This window comes from Coregonus lavaretus (assembly GCF_964263955.1).
Source record: "Coregonus lavaretus genome assembly, chromosome: 12".
NCBI classification, from domain to species: domain Eukaryota; kingdom Metazoa; phylum Chordata; class Actinopteri; order Salmoniformes; family Salmonidae; genus Coregonus; species Coregonus lavaretus.
In genome coordinates this window covers 12451421-12469022 of record NC_139999.1, presented here as the reverse complement: position 1 = coordinate 12469022, position 17602 = coordinate 12451421, and the positions used below count along the sequence as shown (strand labels likewise).

At 42.5% G+C, this 17602-nt stretch overlaps 2 protein-coding genes across 2 annotated transcripts; both read left to right on the top strand.

Annotated features, from left to right (window-relative positions):
* Nucleotides 1-6: 6 nt before the first annotated feature.
* LOC311138900 (protein shisa-4-like) lies at nucleotides 7-6584 on the top strand. Its single transcript, XM_084173695.1, has 5 exons — nucleotides 7-270; nucleotides 1320-1497; nucleotides 3949-4085; nucleotides 4571-4759; nucleotides 4942-6584. The coding sequence occupies exons 1-5, from the start codon at nucleotides 195-197 to the stop codon at nucleotides 4989-4991; spliced, it is 630 nt and encodes a 209-aa protein (XP_084029821.1). The 5' UTR covers nucleotides 7-194; the 3' UTR covers nucleotides 4992-6584.
* A 2560-nt stretch (nucleotides 6585-9144) lies between these two features.
* Nucleotides 9145-15671, top strand: LOC311138896 (uncharacterized protein). Its single transcript, XM_084173688.1, has 3 exons — nucleotides 9145-9628; nucleotides 12174-13973; nucleotides 14082-15671. The coding sequence occupies exons 1-3, from the start codon at nucleotides 9368-9370 to the stop codon at nucleotides 14106-14108; spliced, it is 2088 nt and encodes a 695-aa protein (XP_084029814.1). The 5' UTR covers nucleotides 9145-9367; the 3' UTR covers nucleotides 14109-15671.
* The last annotated feature ends 1931 nt before the right edge of the window (nucleotides 15672-17602 follow it).

The window sequence follows — 17602 nt, the reverse complement described above, 5'->3', positions numbered from 1 at the left end:
GGTCTCACTGGGTGAACGGCGTCACAGGCGATGTTATTCTACCCAGATGTTGTTGATCACTAACCTATCATGTAATTCCACAATTTGATCATGATTATAGAGATTGTTATTTACAGCGGCGTATGGCGCGAAATAGCTGTTAAATCTGCCATTGGTTTTGCGGAAAAATCAACATTTTAATCATTTTGCACAGTATGTTGACAGTGGGCAAGATGTCCCTTATCGCTATGGCTCTGCCGGTGATCACCGTCCTTCTCTCCGCCTGGCAGGGTAAGTATTGACAATGCTGCTTGGTTTTTCTAACAGGCCGCACTAGGCTACATTTCTCGATACATTTTGTACGTGTTGCAAGAATGTATCCATCCGTACATTGTAGCGGTCGAATCCACTCGACACCTAGGGCTTAAATGGATCCAGATGATGTCTGAACGTTCCAAGGGGTGTCAAAGCCATAGAAATAATATACATGAATTATATTTCTATGGTCCAGACAGTATTAATGCATTTTTTGTTTTCCGCCTATTTTACCAATATTTATTTATAGACCTTTTGATATGTTTATTAAATAAATTGATTTTTCTATTTAAGAATTGCTATTCAGATATGGTGGTCTCAAATGTGAAACGAATGATAGACAGATATTCCCACGCCTACGTAGACAACTGTTCTTCTGTTAAAGGCCTAACGTTATCTATTATTATTTAATTTCGTAGTTTTATCTTGAATAGATTGACCTGTTTATTGAAAATGAATTAAGTGAATTTTATTAATCACAAAATAAGCTGTAAATCAAACAATATTAGAACCCATTGGTGTCAAAACAATACATAATTGTCAGAAGTGATCAGGAGAACAAATCTCATTTTAATTTGATTGATCAGTTGATTTAATCTAATTTACTGTTTTAATAAATGACATTATATATACAGTATATTGCACTAAATGGGGATTGACCTAATTAAATTCACATGGTTTCATATGACATGGGCTCAAAGAGATTCCTCTGTAGTCCCTTGGGCCAGAAGGAAATGACATTATTGAAGGAGGAACTTACTAATATGGGTTGGGAGGGACCTCTATGCAGGTGGCACAATGACTTATATCACCAGGCCCAAAATGACAGCCTGCTGCCTGTAACCTCTGATAATGTTTACTGTGTCATTCTCCAACCTCCTTCAAGTGTAATTACACAGTAGTTATGCGGCTGTTTGGTGTCTAAATCTATTAAGAACCCTGAGTTGTCTCAGGACGAGTGTAATCCGCTTTCTATTGCCTCTGTAAGACCACCCTTCTAAGTGTGTCTCTGTCTCTGTCTGCAGTGGGTGCCAGTGATGACTGCTTGTGGTATGTGGATAAAAATGGCACTTGGCACAACGGGGTCCCCTGTCCCCTCATGACCTTCTGTTGTGGGAACTGCCACAAGCGCTACTGTTGCCTGGATGGCCTCAAGAGGATTACTGAGAGGGAGCAGAAGCGCTGCATGCTCTTCCAGTTCAGGTGTGTGTAGGGGTGTGTGTGTGTGTGTGTGTGTGTGCGTCACTGGCTAAACGTCAGAGCCTCTTACAGTTAGTGAGTGCACACATTTTTCATACTGGCCCCCCGTGGGAAACGAACCCACAACCCTTGCGTTGCAAGCGCCATGCTCTACCAACTGAGCTACAGGAGGGCCATTTTGAGTTATCTCTCTGTATTCCCTCTCGGAGATGTTGCAACACTGAAGATTTTACACAGCATTAAAAGCTTCCATCACGTAACACTGAGCACACTGGGAGCGTTGACACCCAACTGGAGGTCAGGGTGTTGTCCAGTAAGGAGAAAACATTTAAAATGGAGTGAAACACGGAGGTACTACTTTACTTGTCCAATAAGAAAAGTTTCTTTTTTTGTTTTCCGTTCGTCCTACTGAACATGATCCAGTTAAGGTGAAGCAGAAGAACCCTCTGCACCTACTTCTATGTTACAGTGGGGGGAAAAAGTATTTAGTCAGCCACCAATTGTGCAAGTTCTCCCACTTAAAAAGATGAGAGAGGCCTGTAATTTTCATCATAGGTACACGTCAACTATGACAGACAAAATGAGAAAAGAAAATCCAGAAAATCACATTGTAGGATTTTTAATGAATTTATTTGCAAATTATGGTGGAAAATAAGTATTTGGTCACCTACAAACAAGCAAGATTTCTGGCTCTCACAGACCTGTAACTTCTTCTTTAAGAGGCTCCTCTGTCCTCCACTCGTTACCTGTATTAATGGCACCTGTTTGAACTTGTTATCAGTATAAAAGACACCTGTCCACAACCTCAAACAGTCACACTCCAAACTCCACTATGGCCAAGACCAAAGAGCTGTCAAAGGACACCAGAAACAAAATTGTAGACCTGCACCAGGCTGGGAAGACTGAATCTGCAATAGGTAAGCAGCTTGGTTTGAAGAAATCAACTGTGGGAGCAATTATTAGGAAATGGAAGACATACAAGACCACTGATAATCTCCCTCGATCTGGGGCTCCACGCAAGATCTCACCCCGTGGGGTCAAAATGATCACAAGAACGGTGAGCAAAAATCCCAGAACCACACGGGGGGACCCAGTGAATGACCTGCAGAGAGCTGGGACCAAAGTAACAAAGCCTACCATCAGTAACACACTACGCCGCCAGGGACTCAAATCCTGCAGTGCCAGACGTGTCCCCTTGCTTAAGCCAGTACATGTCCAGGCCCATCTGAAGTTTGCTAGAGTGCATTTGGATGATCCAGAAGAGGATTGGGAGAATGTCATATGGTCAGATGAAACCAAAATATAACTTTTTGGTAAAAACTCAACTCGTCATGTTTGGAGGACAAAGAATGCTGAGTTGCATCCAAAGAACACCATACCTACTGTGAAGCATGGGGGTGGAAACATCATGCTTTGGGGCTGTTTTTCTGCAAAGGGACCAGGACGACTGATCCGTGTAAAGGAAAGAATGAATGCGGCCATGTATCGTGAGATTTTGAGTGAAAACCTCCTTCCATCAGCAAGGGCATTGAAGATGAAACGTGGCTGGGTCTTTCAGCATGACAATGATCCCAAACACACTGCCCGGGCAACGAAGGAGTGGCTTCGTAAGAAGCATTTCAAGGTCCTGGAGTGGCCTAGCCAGTCTCCAGATCTCAACCCCATAGAAAATCTTTGGAGGGAGTTGAAAGTCTGTGTTGCCCAGCGACAGCCCCAAAACATCACTGCTCTAGAGGAGATCTGCATGGAGGAATGGGCCAAAATACCAGCAAAAGTGTGTGAAAACCTTGTGAAGACTTACATAAAACGTTTGACCTGTGTCATTGCCAACAAAGGGTATATAACAAAGTATTGAGAAACTTTTGTTATTGACCAAATACTTATTTTCCACCATAATTTGCAAATCAATTCATTAAAAATTCTACAATGTGATTTTCTGGAATTTCTTTTCTCATTTTGTCTGTCATAGTTGACGTGTACCTATGATGAAAATTACATGCCTCATCTTTTTAAGTGGGAGAACTTGCACAATTGGTGGCTGACTAAATACTTGTTTTCCCCACTGTAGGTGACACTGTCTCATGATTGGTGCCCGTATTCATACCACAACTCAGATCAACCCATAGAAACTCATAGCAACCCATAGAAACTCATATAAACTAGGATTAGGTCCCCACTGTCCATATACCTTCATGTATTATGATCTAAAAGGCAAATCCGATACTCTGAGAAGCTTCGTGAATAGCTGAGCTGAGGCAGAGATGGGACTTGAAAGCTGTTCATAAACCCTGAAACTGTGGGCTCAGAGTTACACTGGAAGAAAACAGTTGGTAGTTGGGAGACATTGATGCTTCTCTACTTAATGTTTAGAACGAGGTAAATCATCTCTTGCTATTACTCTGTGAATGTTTTTAGAAAGAATCAAACGTCTTCCCATCCCTCCCTCCCTCCTAGCCCTACCACCATCGCCGGCATGGCTTCGTCCGTCTTGCTCTTCGTGGCTATCATTGCTACCATGGTGAGCTGCTTCATGTGCTCCTGCTGTTACCTCTACCAGCAGCGACAGCAGCGTGGCAGGATGCCCTATGATGGTAACATGATGGATTGATATTAGCACAATGTGTTGATGTGATGAAGTACTGTATATGGTATGTGTTGTTTTTGGCAAATGTCTAATTTGGAGTTGCAGTTGTGTGTGTGGAGTTGTGTGTGTGGAGTTGTGTGTGTGTGTGGAGTGTGTGTGTGTGGAGTTGTGTGTGTGTGTGTGAAGTTGTGTGTGTGGAGTTGGGTTTGTGTGTGTGTGGAGTTGTGTTTGTGTGTGTGTGTGTGTGTGTGTGTGGAGTTGCAGTTGTGTGTGGAGTTGCAGTTGTGTGTGTGGCGTTTCAGTTGGGAAGGGTTTTACGTCTGCCTACTTTTGTATTTTATAATGTCAGGCGTATTATAATGTGAAAAGGATTTGGGGCAAAGTGAAAATGTGGGTGGGGATTCATTGAATTAGTGAGATCCCAGTGTACTGTATTTCCATATTAACTCACTGATAAGGAAGCTCACTACAACCTTTATGCTTCAACCTCAGCCCAGCACATCCCTATGGCCAGCTACCCCGTGGAGCCAATGTATGACGCTTACGGCAAGCCGCTGGTGATGGGACATCCTGGTTACCCAATGGCACCTCAGTACCATGGCATGCCCCAGCCATACCCCATGATGCACCCCGGCCCGTACCCCCCGTACCCCATGGCAGACCCTGGCTACCCTCAGGGAGGTAAGAGGACAACCACACTTAGTTATTATTACTGAGTGACATGATTTTGATTAAAAATACACGTTTTGTCCTACCTGTGGTATACGGTCTGAAATACCACGGCTATCAGCCAATCAGCATTCTGGGCTCGAACCACCCAGTTTATAAATAGTAATTGACCTTTTTACTGTTGTGTGTTACAGCACCCCCTCCTTACTCGCCACCACAGTACACTACCCACCCCGGTCCCTGATGGGATGATAACATGTACATGGTGGGAGAGGAGAAAGACGAAGGAAGGACTGCGTCAGAAAGAGAAGGCGACCACGAGATAACTCAGCTCTCCTAGTGGTTGCCCAGTGAAAGATAACCAGAGGCACTTTCCTTTATATTCTAAATCCTTTAACGGAACAGAGCATGTGTTGAGTTGGGTTATCCTGTCTGTCCTGACACTGAACTGGATTCCTATTGACAGTCTGTGGAAAATGTCACACCAAGTGAGGTAACCAACCTGTATCCATGCACTCACTACCATTTGTTTGACATTAATTCTCTGCTTAAGACGTTTGACTTGAGGAATGGTCAACATCTGTTTTCACATGTTTGCTTGGCTTTAATCTGGTAGTGGACAGACTGAGGTCATACCTGCCTGCAGATAACAGGGTGTGTGGGAGCTGATTTGATTCTTATGTTGTATAAAAGGCAGAATGCTCAGAGTTGATGGCTCCTCTCACTCTTCTGGATCCCTTTAGCCAGCTCTCACTGCAGGTTCACATTCTGTGGGGATTTCTTTGCCCTCGCACGCTCAGCTTGTCTTTCGTAATAGAATAACATTCACTTTATTCATATTAGAATGTCAGTTATACATGTTCTGCTACATCCCAATGTGTCATCATAATCAGTTGTCAAAGTTGATGTATTAGTGGAATCTGTGTAAATGTTTATTTCCTGTAATATATCAGGCCAATGTATATTTAATAACTTAAATAACAAATCTGAGCCTTATGTCATCATGAATTCAAGATGAACGATTTCAATACGTATTTTGTAAAATATATTTTATGTTTAAGGTTTACATATTAACAAATAATTATTATCGTTGTAACATACTATCGCAACTTTTAAAAACATTGTACCATTAAATGCTTTGAGCATTTGTTTTACATGTTATATTTATGATTATTACATTTCTCTGTGAGCCATCGTTGTGCCCCTTGTGCGATGTTTGAACTGCACAGTAGGACATGACGTGTAGGGCATGTGTTGTACAGTTTAGTATTACCAGCCAGTGAAAGGCTCATCCAGGTCAAGTGTGTTGGATAAGGTGACATTCTATTTTACCCTCACTGAGATTCTTGATCGATTTTTCCATTGAAAACATAGTCGTTTGAAAGCACACTGAGATTCTTGGCATGAGAAAGGTGGAACAATCATGCGAAAGATCTAGTGATTCTCCCTATTCAGCTACTGTATATCAATGTAAAACAATGATATACTATTATTTATAAACACTATTGTAACTATTTCACAATTTGAATTACTGAATTACTTTGATATTTATTGTCAACATGTAAAGTAATATGCACAGTACATACTTGACTTTCTACTGGATTTGCTGATGGATTTGCTTAATGAATGCACTTATTTTATTGTGAACATTTTACAATTTTACCAGTGTAAATCAAATCTGTTACTAGTAGAACTGTTACTAGATCTTACTTGTTGGTTGTCTGTTGTTTCATGGATGTTGTAATATAATAAGTGCTGTTTTTTTCTAATAACATAAATTATAACTTTGGATTGTAAAATGCTGTAGTAGCGGTCATTAATTGCATGCTACTTATTCAAATACCAGTAGTTAAAAAACATATTTTTGATTTGTTGCCTTGGAATCAATGATATCATTACCTTGAGTTTGTGAAACTTGAGTTTATTTGGAGGTTTTGGTGATGAAGCCCTCAAGGTGGTTTCTGAATCTGTTCGGAAGGCAGAAAAGTAATAAGTATGTTAAGCAGAGGCGATTTTTAGCATGTATATCTTGGTAGGGCAAACCATTAAAAAAAATATTATGCATGCTATCAAAGCCACTACACGACACTAAACGATACATTAATTGCACCATAACGGTGACAAACGGTGCCCACAAACTGTTAGGGCCTACATAAAGCTGTCCCGACAGCAGAGTCCCAACAGCAGGCCCAACACCTTACCACTGCTACACTTGGCTATCAGCGGAGCCTTGTCTGGCAGCGAAACAGTTCACTCAGCCTCCTTTACTGCCTTTAAAAAAAAAACATAGTTGATATGGCTGACTTGCTTAAACAAATGTGGTTTCTACTGACAATTGAGATGTACAAACTATGGGACGACGAGCGGATAAGAGTCAATCCGTAATTTTCATTAAGATGTTGATGAGTGAGCTAGGACAGACGTAGTCAATATTACTATTTGTTCAGTGCTATTGAAATGTACAGCGACAGAATTCAGAACATGGGCCGTTCTTACAGTATTCTCCCTGTACACCAAGTCAGAACCATAGGATAAATAAAGGGGGTATATAAGCAGGCAATGAAAGCTCTTACAATATTCAATGATTACATTTCTCTAAAACAGGCTATAGGCTACATGTGCACCACCAAGTCACAACAGTAGGCTCAATTAAGAGGGGGAAAAGGGACCAAATTATTAGGGTGAGGCACATGGGCTACTAACAGCTTACTACACAACATACACTTAGTATTACTTTCTTAGCTACAGTATACATATCTCCCTGGCATATTACATCATTTATGCAGCAGCGTACAATACATTTTTGGACTCGCCTTGTTGTGCTCTGCTCACTTGAACAGGAAGGTGGCGCTGCGGTCCTTCGTGGGCAAATTTTGTCATCAAAGTCTGGCATTCTCTGGATTTAGGGTGCTTTCAAGACAACTGGGAACTCTGGGGAAAAAAACAAGGTCGAATCATGATGAGGTCAGTGATCTTCAGGTCGGAGCTCTAGAAAGAGGCCTGAGTTCCTGACTTACAATTCCGAGTTGGATGACCGTTCAAAATGTAATTTATCCTTTTAAGCTTGGAAAAGAGACCCTTAAACCCAGACTTGGACCACACATCCACTCCACTGAATAGCAGGCTAGTGATTTGCTTTGCAATGCTTGCAGTTAGCCACTGATTCCTTCCAAACCACTCATTGTTGAATTTGCGATTTCCAACTTGTTGTGTAATGTTTATGTCCAATGGCTGATGAGCACCGATAGATTTTTATCTATAATTTCTCTTCATATGACAAGGATTAAAAAGGATTTGCCAGTAGATTGTTGACTTGATTCATGATGATGACTGCTAGCTAAGATTTTGAAAGTATGATGTTGACATGATCAGTCCAATCAAAGCTACTGTAGATATAACGTGATTTGATGTCATTTTATCTGTGGCCAATGACCTTGAGCCTTCTTGGATGGGCACTTCTACTGTAACTATGGCAGCACCCAAGGGGCTTGAATTTTCGAGCTCTACCTTTAGATTTGGCAGTGATGTAGTGTCCCTATGAGTGAAAGAACACTGAGCAAATCACGGCGCAACTAGAGAACATTATCAACCCCTACGCTCCGTATTTTCCACTTTCTGCCCCACAACCACAGAAAGCACTGAGCTAGGCTGAAACACCTGCATTTTGGAGCTGCCTTACTCAAGAAAGCAAAGCAGAGACAATGTTTGTATGCAGCTTTATTAAGTCAATGATTATTTTATATTTTTTTTACATTGTTTGCAAACTGATATGTGACATGTATTAATGACAAAATAGTATGTAAAACAGGCAACACAAAATAAAAATATTTGTTTAAGTTAAAAAGTTGGGGCTCTAAACAGGTGGGTCATGATAATGATGGAAGTTTACCATTTTGACCAGTAGATGTCCTCAATTTGTTACTTTGCCACCAAGTGAAAAATCACTTTTCTTTTAGTTCATAATGCGACTTTTGAATGTACAGTATTTCAGCACAGTGTTTGACTTTTCGTGTTGGAACAATGTTTCATATGTGTTTGCGTAGTCATTACCTCGTTATTAGTCATCTCATGAAACGATGTAATATAACACCTCAATAGCATGGACACATCTTATAATACAAATTCAACTTACATTTTTAAAGTTTGTTTTTATGAAGTCTGTTGATTGAACACCGAACCATCTTGAAGTAATGCTGTAATCATGAAAGAGGAAGTAGCTCTGTGTTGTACCATGCTTTGGCATTTCTGTAAACCACCGCCCTTCCCATTGCCTTTAAAGGACTATGTACCCTACACTAAATATGGACATGCAGTTTCACAGGATTTCAAAGAATGTCCCAGCCTCACAGACCAACTTTCATGATAGGCTAACACTCCGTACTGGTACCTGACTGCAAGCCCAGTCTCAAGTCCTCCCTCTTAGCACCAGGATTGATGCCTCTGGTGGCGTCTCAGTGAGAGGGACACCACCTTCGGCCCATTGGGAAATTCTGCAGGCTCCTACACTAGGAAAGCACAATATTCTAAAGGAGATACCATACAAATCGTAGGCTACAAACCATTTTCATCTGTTCTGCTCCGAGGGTATTTTCTTTGAGTGTTCTCCAGCCAGAGGCAACCATGTCCAGGAGGAAGGTGAGGGGACTGACGCGAACGGGGCGGCAGGTGAGCGAGGACCCTGATCTGGACAACCTGCTGTCCAACCTGTCCCCTGAGGAGATGGAGGAGCTGGAGAAGGAGGTGTTGGTGATCCCGGACCTGGATCCCAACGAGGGAATAGTCATAGAACAGCCTGCCACGAACACTGTCCGGGACCGGGATGCTAAGCTGGACAGCCGAGAGCGTCCGGGGAAGCTCAGCCAAAAGGAACAGTCTATTGAGGTATGATAACTGAACATCAAGTCAGTGGAACCCCACAGTTAATGTTTATTATGTGTGAGACTGAGCAGGTCTAAAGTGTGCCTTCAGAGATGCTTTACTGACACAATTTGTCACCTTAGGTGTTTATCCTATGTTTATCTACCTGGTTTATCCCTTAACTGATAAATCTGTTTAATCTCAGGGATGTTGACAAAACTGATATTAGTGGAAGTTGATCACATCCTCTCAGACCGAGACTACTCTCAACCCCCTCACATCAGCTCCACCCATTTCACATAACTGTTATACTATAATAAAACTATTTTTGGTTAATAGGACTGGCTGTTGGAAGCCAGATAAACAAATTAGAATTCACAAATGTCTAATAGATGAATAGTACATTTAGTTTTGTGTTTCTTGAACAGGTATTTTAATGATACTTCTGACATTTATTCCCCTGCCAACTGGACATTGGAAAAGATTTGAGCAGCTCATAAATCATGCTCCACTGCTTCTAATACTTATGCCAGGAAAAACCTTATTGTATACCCCTCAGAGGCTTTCACATTCTTCACTCAAGTCTCCTTTGGTAAACAGAGGAAATGCTTAAAGATACAGAAACGTCAGATTGTAGTAGCTTTGTAGTTTATAGGTCAAAGATTTGTTGTTTTTGCAGCTGACAGCTTTTTGACATAGGGCCCACCAGGTAGGGGGAAACCAAGCCAGGAGCTAGCCGTTGGAGGTGTATAAAGAAAGGGCACTTCAGATGATGGAGCCTGGGCCCTGTGGAGCATCTTAATCCCAGCCTGATGGAATTCTTTGGTTGATTGCTCCTATGTTCCTTACTGCCTTTTAAGGACACATCTGCCGGGGCCACAGCCTCGCACAGCAAAACAGATGGAGCAAGGCTCACAAATCAAACACTTAGCTACTTTGCAAATGTATTTCTGCACTATAAAAAGGCTCCCCCATGCACACTGTAAACACACAGTGTTTAACGTCAAGTTTACATTACATGCTGTGGTATTATATCATAGTTTACGTCATACTGTGCTCTCAGGGAGCCAATATGTTATTCTTCATAAATAGGCTTGAAATAAAACTAGACTGGTATTGCCAAGACTCGTTTTAATATCTAATATTTCTAGAGAACATGAATGAGCAAATGCATGTTTTTGTGTAAATCATTCAAAAACAAAGGGTTACAGGGTTACAGGGTTACATAATCAAGGATACAGACTGATTTGGAGCTGGAGCTTGATGACAGGCCTGTGATTAATCATCTTCATAGGGCTGTTGCTAGTTGACATCATAGAATGGTGGCCATGCAGGGATGACCATAACAGGCAAGGCACATTCAGACAGATGAAACACACATGAAACGTAATATGTTGATTCGAATGGGATTATACCATAGAAAACTATACTGAACAAAAATATAAACGCAACATGCAACAATTTCTAAAGTTTTACTGAGTTTCAGTTCATAGAAGGAAAATCATTAGGCCCTAATCTATGGATTTCACATGACTGGGAATACAGATATGCATCTGTTGGTCAAAGATGCCTTTAAAAAAAAGATTGGGGCGTAGATCAGAAAACCAGTCAGTATCCATCAGTGACCACCATTTGCCTCATGCAGTGTGACATCTCCGCATAGAGTTGATCAGGCTGTTGATTGTGGCCTGTCACATTCCTCTTCAATGGCTGTGCAAAGTTGTTAGATATTGCCAGGAACTGGAACACTCTGTCGATCCAGAGCATCCCAAACATGCTCAATGGGTGACATGTCTGGTGAGTATGCAGGCCATGGAAGAACTGGGACATTTTCAGCTTCCAGGAATTGTGTACAGATCCTTGCAACATGGGGCCACGCATTATCATGCTGAAACATGAGGTGATTGCGGCGGATGAATGGCACAACAATGGGCCTCAGGATCCCGTCACGGTATCTCTGTGCATTCAAATTGCCATTGATAAAATGCTATTTTATTCATTGTCCATAGCTTATGCCTGCCCATACCATAACCCCACCGCCACCATGGGGCACTCTGTTCACAACGTTGACATCAGCAAACCACTCGCCCACACGACGCCATACACGTGGTCTGCGGTTGTGAGGCCAGTTGGATGTACTGCCAATTTCTCTAAAATGACATTGGAGGCGGCTTATGGTAGAGAAATTGATATTAAATTATCTGGCAACAGCTAAAGGTGCTCCTGTGTAATGATCATGCTATTTAATCAGCTTCTTGATATACCACACCTGTCAGGTGGATGGATAACCTTGGCAAAGGAGAAATGCTCACTAACAGGGATGTAAACAAATTTGTGCTCCAAATGTTAGAGAAATAAGCTTTTTGTGTGTATGGAAAATGTCTGGGATATTTTATTTCAGCTCATGAAACATGGGACCAACACTTTACATGATGCGTTTATATTTTTGTTCAGTATATTACTGTTTGGATTGTTGTGAAGATTCTTGAAAGTCTTGTCAATGTACAGTATACTCTTCAGATTCACTTTACTGTGGAAACATCCCTACTAAATGTTTCTTCTCCTGCAGGGAGAACCCAAGAAGGAGAGCCGGAAACAAGAGTACCTGAGGAAGATGGGCCTGAGTCAGGATGGAAAGGAAGGAGGAGGGATCAGGAGGCAATCAAATATCTCCACTGAACGAGACAAGATGGTGGAGAGAAATAACAAAGGGCCGGACTGTACTAAAGAGGACAGAGCCAGCCTGTCCAGTAGATACAGGAGAGAGGAGAGCAAAGACAAAGACGTGAAAGAGACCACTAGAGAAAGCTTCAGAAGAGTTGAGAGTAGCAACGCTGATGTGAAAGATACAACTAGAGACAGATTCAGGAGAGGGGAGAGTGTAGAGAAAGAAGATGCCAAAGAAAGAGAGAGAAACGAGGATAGCAAGCTGAAGGAGAAAAGAGACAATAGATTGAGCACCAGTAATAAGACAAAAGAAATGATCTCCAAGTTACAGGAGAAAAAGGAAAAAGAGGAGATCAAGGAGAAAGAAAGAAAGGAGGAGAGTAGGAAAAGAGGTGAAAACAAGACAAGGGGACTTGTATCAAAGTTGGTGGAAAAGCAAAGTCACGTTGAAGAGAGTAAACCAGAAGATAAGAAAGCTAGAGTGGAAGAGAAGGACAAGCCTGAGAAAGACAAGTTTGACTTGAAACTTGAGCGCCAAAAGTCGGCAAAAGAGGAGGAGAGCAGAAGTGAGAAGCAAGAGGAGAAGGAAGATCCTCAGGAGAAAGAAGATGGTAAGGGTAATGAGAAAGACATGGTGTTAAAACGTAAGGAAAGTATGAAAGCCAAAGATAGGAGGAGTATCAGAGATAAGGAAACAGAAGACAAAAAGGAAACAGAAGAGGAAAAGGGAAAAGACTGGAATGAAGGACTAAAATCCATCAAGGGTGAGGAACAACGTGGGAACTGTGTGGCGAACAGGAGCACACCTAGCAAGCCCAAAGTAGAGGAGGAAGAAGACGAGGACTCCAGCATGTTCGATGACCTCATGGAGCAGGTTCGCAGCAACGACCCCACCATGACCGAGCTCAATGTCAACAACTCGGAGGTCATCAAGGCGAAAACACTCATCCAGTTCGCAGAGGCCTTGAATAAAAACACCTACATTAAGACATTTGCCTTGGCCAACTGCCGTGCTGACGACCATGTGGCCTACGCCATCGCGGGCACCTTGCGCAGCAACACGTCCATCACAAGCATCAACCTGGACTCGAACCTTCTCACCCCCAAGGGTATAATGGCCCTGATCCAGGCCTTGCAGAAAAACACTACACTCACCGAGCTGCGCTTCCACAACCAGAGGCACATCTGCGGAGGCAAGACAGAGATGGAGATGACCAAGATATTGAAAGACAACACCACTCTCCTGAAGCTGGGCTATGGCTTTGAGCTGGCCGGCCCACGCATGACCATGACCAATATCCTGAGCCGCAACATGGACAAGCAGCGACAGCGGCGCCTACAGGAGCAGAAGCTGGCCCAGGCCAACGGTGAGAAGAAAGGGGCGCTGGAGGTGCCCAAGGCTGCTGGGGGATTTCTCCGGGGTTCCCCCAAGGCTTCCCCTAAACCCTCCCCACATCCCTCACCAATTCCCTCCCCGAAGTTGACTCCTAAAGGAGGACCAGGAGGGGGACCTCCTCCACCCCCTCCTCCTGGGGGCCCACCCCTACCTCCACCCCCCATGCTGAACATAGACTCCCTGCGTAACTCCCTGACGCCTGCGTCACAGAGGAAGATGGATGATAAGGCCAACAAAGCCGGTGTTAACTCCAGGGACCAACTTCTGGACTCCATTAGAAATGCCAATATGAGGAAACTGAAGAAGGTAAGATGGGGCAAGGATCAATTATTGATAGACATAGAAAGAGTTGTAACACATTTATATATTTATATTTATATGCATATCCATACACCATCCCCTCTCTTCCTACAGGTTGCGGTACCAAAGCTGCTGCAGTAATCCTCTGGAATGGAGAGCATAAGCCAAGGAAGAGGATGTACATAGATCTCACAGGTGGTCTTGAGCGGGGATCAAAACTCCTACACATCCCATGCACAGACAGACACACAGTCTGACCACTATGCTACGGGATTGATAAGGCAGGCAAGCAGAGAATGAACAGATGATTTCTATTGGATGCACGGCTTCCACTGTGCCATGAGTTCTCTCCTTAAACTATACACTGGACCGCAGGGACCCCGTGGAGGGAGAGCAGAGTTTTTCAGCAGGACGTGCCCTGAGGTCCTATTTGTCTGCCTGTCTGTGTTGATGCTTTGCCTGTTATTTGCACTAGATTATTGAAGCCGTTCATATGGTATGTTGACAAGCATATGTGGCATGATGTGTACAGTATAATGTGGGGGCGTGGTAACTGATAAGCAGGTCAAACAGTTTTCTGTTAATTCTATACAGAACTACTTTAACATTCATTGAAAAATTGGACTGTAATTTGACAGTTTATTTATTTGTGGAGGGAATCACCTCATGGCTTGTGACATGGAATTTTGCCAAAACTGCTGATTCTCCATGACATATTATCAGGGAATTAAAATGGGGTTAGACTTCAACAATTCACAGGGGGAGGAGAGAAGGTGGTTTGTAATGTGTGCCATTGCCAAATCTCAAGACTGACATCTCAGGCAAAGTTTTCACATAAAAAGCAACCTATAATCCCAGTCTTCTTTGAAAGATTCAGGAAGGAAGTTCAGTCTTATTTGGATATAAGTATGGTCGCCCTTTTAGTAATAACAACGTTATGTATAAAGCTAATTTCATACATTTTGCTTAAAGTGCAACAACAACAAAAAATTCTAACAGAAAAAAAACGAAGGATGTCAAAACAGTTTATTTTATTAACATGTCAGAGCAGTCTTGTTGAGCTATGCAATACTTTAAAATGGGATGTGATGATGTTGTACAGAGTGGCTCGCTACTCTAAAATGTGTATGCATAATGTGGTTTCTCTGTTATATTGGACTTAACTAACTTTACTTACAGAGCCTGTATACCTTTAATAAAAAAGTACTGATATGTTTGCAATTGAAAGTGTAATATAATAAACTTTATTTTAATAACTTTGCAATCAAGTACAACAAGAATAAAGGTAAAAATACTTTGTCTAACAATAAAATACAGGATGGAGTAATATCTGTCCATTATTTGATAGTAATACAGTACTGATACAAAGAAAATGCTAGGGATACATTTACTGTATTTTGTTTAAATTTTAAACTTCTATTAGATAATATTTTCCTTTCAAGGGGACATTTCCCTGGTTTTCATCTTAATATAATTTCTACTGCTTGAGAAGTATTCAGTCGGCTATGTCTGTCTATTGCTTGGTTGACAGAATCAGGAATCATTTCAAGCATCTATATAAGATATGTTGTCTTGGTAGAGCCCTGTAACCTGCAATGATATCGAAGCTGAAGGGAGGACAGTGTGTGACTGAATGGACTATTCTGTGTGCCATGCCAAGTATACAATGTCAAATAGATCCTAATAAACTGTTTGTGTACACACACAGAGAGCATTGAAGTGTTCCTTGGGAACAGAAAGCTAATGATCAAATGCACTGTTGTGTGTATGCTGTAATGTCAATCTGATTTCCATTTCTGTACCCATGCCTGGCGGACAAGACTAAATGGAATGTGACCTTTAGTTGGAGAGTACAGTACAGTATATTCTACAGGTTCTTTCCCACAAGATCATGTCCTTCACACAACCAACAAAAGAGAGGGGACTGTCTTCTACCAGTGCTTGACTTGGGCAGGAGGTCACTGGAGCGGAGTACCGGCACCTCAATGTTTCTACTTCTAGAGCTCCTGCACCTCTTTTAGCGTATTAGCTCAAAAGTGCCTAAATATAAACAGTAGTGGCAACCCGAAGGAGTACCGGCACCTATTTCAGTCCAAGTCAAGCACTGATACTAGTTCTGACAATATCTGAGAAGTTGTGAGATGGCTCCTTTAAGGACATCATGTTCAAGGCAGTGGAATAGCATTGCTCTCTCACGGCCAGCACACTGGGGGTTGAAAGGGATAGCGACAGGTCAGTTTACATCTCGACTGCCTGGCTTAAACCTCTGCATCCATGAAATGCCTATATTTGGTCATTTCTCAATGAAGACTTGAACTGTGATTCATTCCTTTCTCGTTCCTAATAATGGGAAGTGGGCCAGCGTTCTGTCTGGCTCTCCCCATGAATGCTGGTCTGACGGGGAGAGGGAATGGAGGGGAGTGGGGTAGGAAGGAATCTGAAAAGATTGTTGGGTTAAATGCAAACAGTGGTCTATTCCTGAAATTATCAGCTTGTGTAATCACATTTTATAACTTGGGCCCTGAGTTTTTCCAGACCATATGATCTGACAAAATTGACATTTTAGCAGACGCTCTTATCCAGTGCGACTAGTGCCTTGCTCAAGGGCACGTTGACAAATTGTTTACCTAGTCGTCTCAGGGATTTGAACCAGCAACCTTTTGGTTACTGCTCTTAGCTGTTAGGCTACCTGCCGCCCCAAATTGGGTGGAAAATCTGACCTGTAGGCCTAGAGTCTTTGATGTGACTTTACCGTTTTTTCCTGGTCAGGTCACGTGGTCAGGAAAAACTCGGGGGCCCAATAATTGAAATTAGATTATTAAGAAAGAGTTTGGTCTTTGGAGAGTCTTTAAACAAAAATAGTTTTTGGACAGCTAGATGACAAACTAGTTATCAGAAAATTAATTAAAATCCAAAAGGGCCCAGAGTTTTTCTGACCATAATAGGGCCCAGAGTTTGTCCTTGGCTTTCTATTTTAGTGACGAGTTATCGACGAAGATAAAACTAAAGACAGTACAGTAGGAAGCTAGAAACTGTTTCTCCAATAGAAATCCGCGATCATGCGTGTAGGCGATTTCATGGTGACGTCACGTTGGCTAGCTAAACTCATGCCCAGAAACACGTCGTCTGGTCAGACCATAGACTATGGCCGTGTTTGAGAGCATAAAACCGTAATGTATAATGGGTAAATTGTGACTGATCTACAAATTTTAATGAGTAGTTATTTATGATGCAAGGTGATTTGTGGCCGCGGAGAACGACAGGGTGTTGACCCTGGACAACACCCTGTCGTTCTCCGCTAACATCAAGGTGGTGACCCGATCCTGTAGGTTCATGCTCTACAACATTCGGAGAGTACGACCCTGCCTTACACAGGAAGCGGCACAGGTCCTAATCCAGGCACTTGTCATCTCCCGTCTGGATTACTGCAACTAGCTGTTGGCTGGCCTCCCTGCCTGTGCCATTAAACCCCTACAACTCATCCAGAATGCCGCAGCCCGTCTGGTGTTCAACCTTCCCAAGTTCTCTCACGTCACCCCGCTCCTCCGCACACTCCACTGGCTTCCAGTTGAAGCTCGCATCTGCTACAAGACCATGGTGCTTGCCTACGGAGCTGTGAGGGGAACGGTACCTCC

What these genes read in the sequence shown, in the direction of transcription:
- LOC311138896 (XM_084173688.1), top strand. Translation starts at nt 9,368, where the DNA reads ATGTCCAGGAGGAAGGTGAGGGGACTGACGCGAACGGGGCGGCAGGTG. An exon ending in AAAAGGAACAGTCTATTGAG is followed by an intron (nt 9,629 to 12,173) that starts GTATGATAACTG and finishes CTTCTCCTGCAG; the next exon opens with GGAGAACCCAAGAAGGAGAG. An exon ending in ATATGAGGAAACTGAAGAAG is followed by an intron (nt 13,974 to 14,081) that starts GTAAGATGGGGC and finishes CTCTTCCTACAG; the next exon opens with GTTGCGGTACCAAAGCTGCT.
- LOC311138900 (XM_084173695.1), top strand. Translation starts at nt 195, where the DNA reads ATGTTGACAGTGGGCAAGATGTCCCTTATCGCTATGGCTCTGCCGGTG. An exon ending in TGCATGCTCTTCCAGTTCAG is followed by an intron (nt 1,498 to 3,948) that starts GTGTGTGTAGGG and finishes CCTCCCTCCTAG; the next exon opens with CCCTACCACCATCGCCGGCA. An exon ending in CCCTGGCTACCCTCAGGGAG is followed by an intron (nt 4,760 to 4,941) that starts GTAAGAGGACAA and finishes TGTGTGTTACAG; the next exon opens with CACCCCCTCCTTACTCGCCA.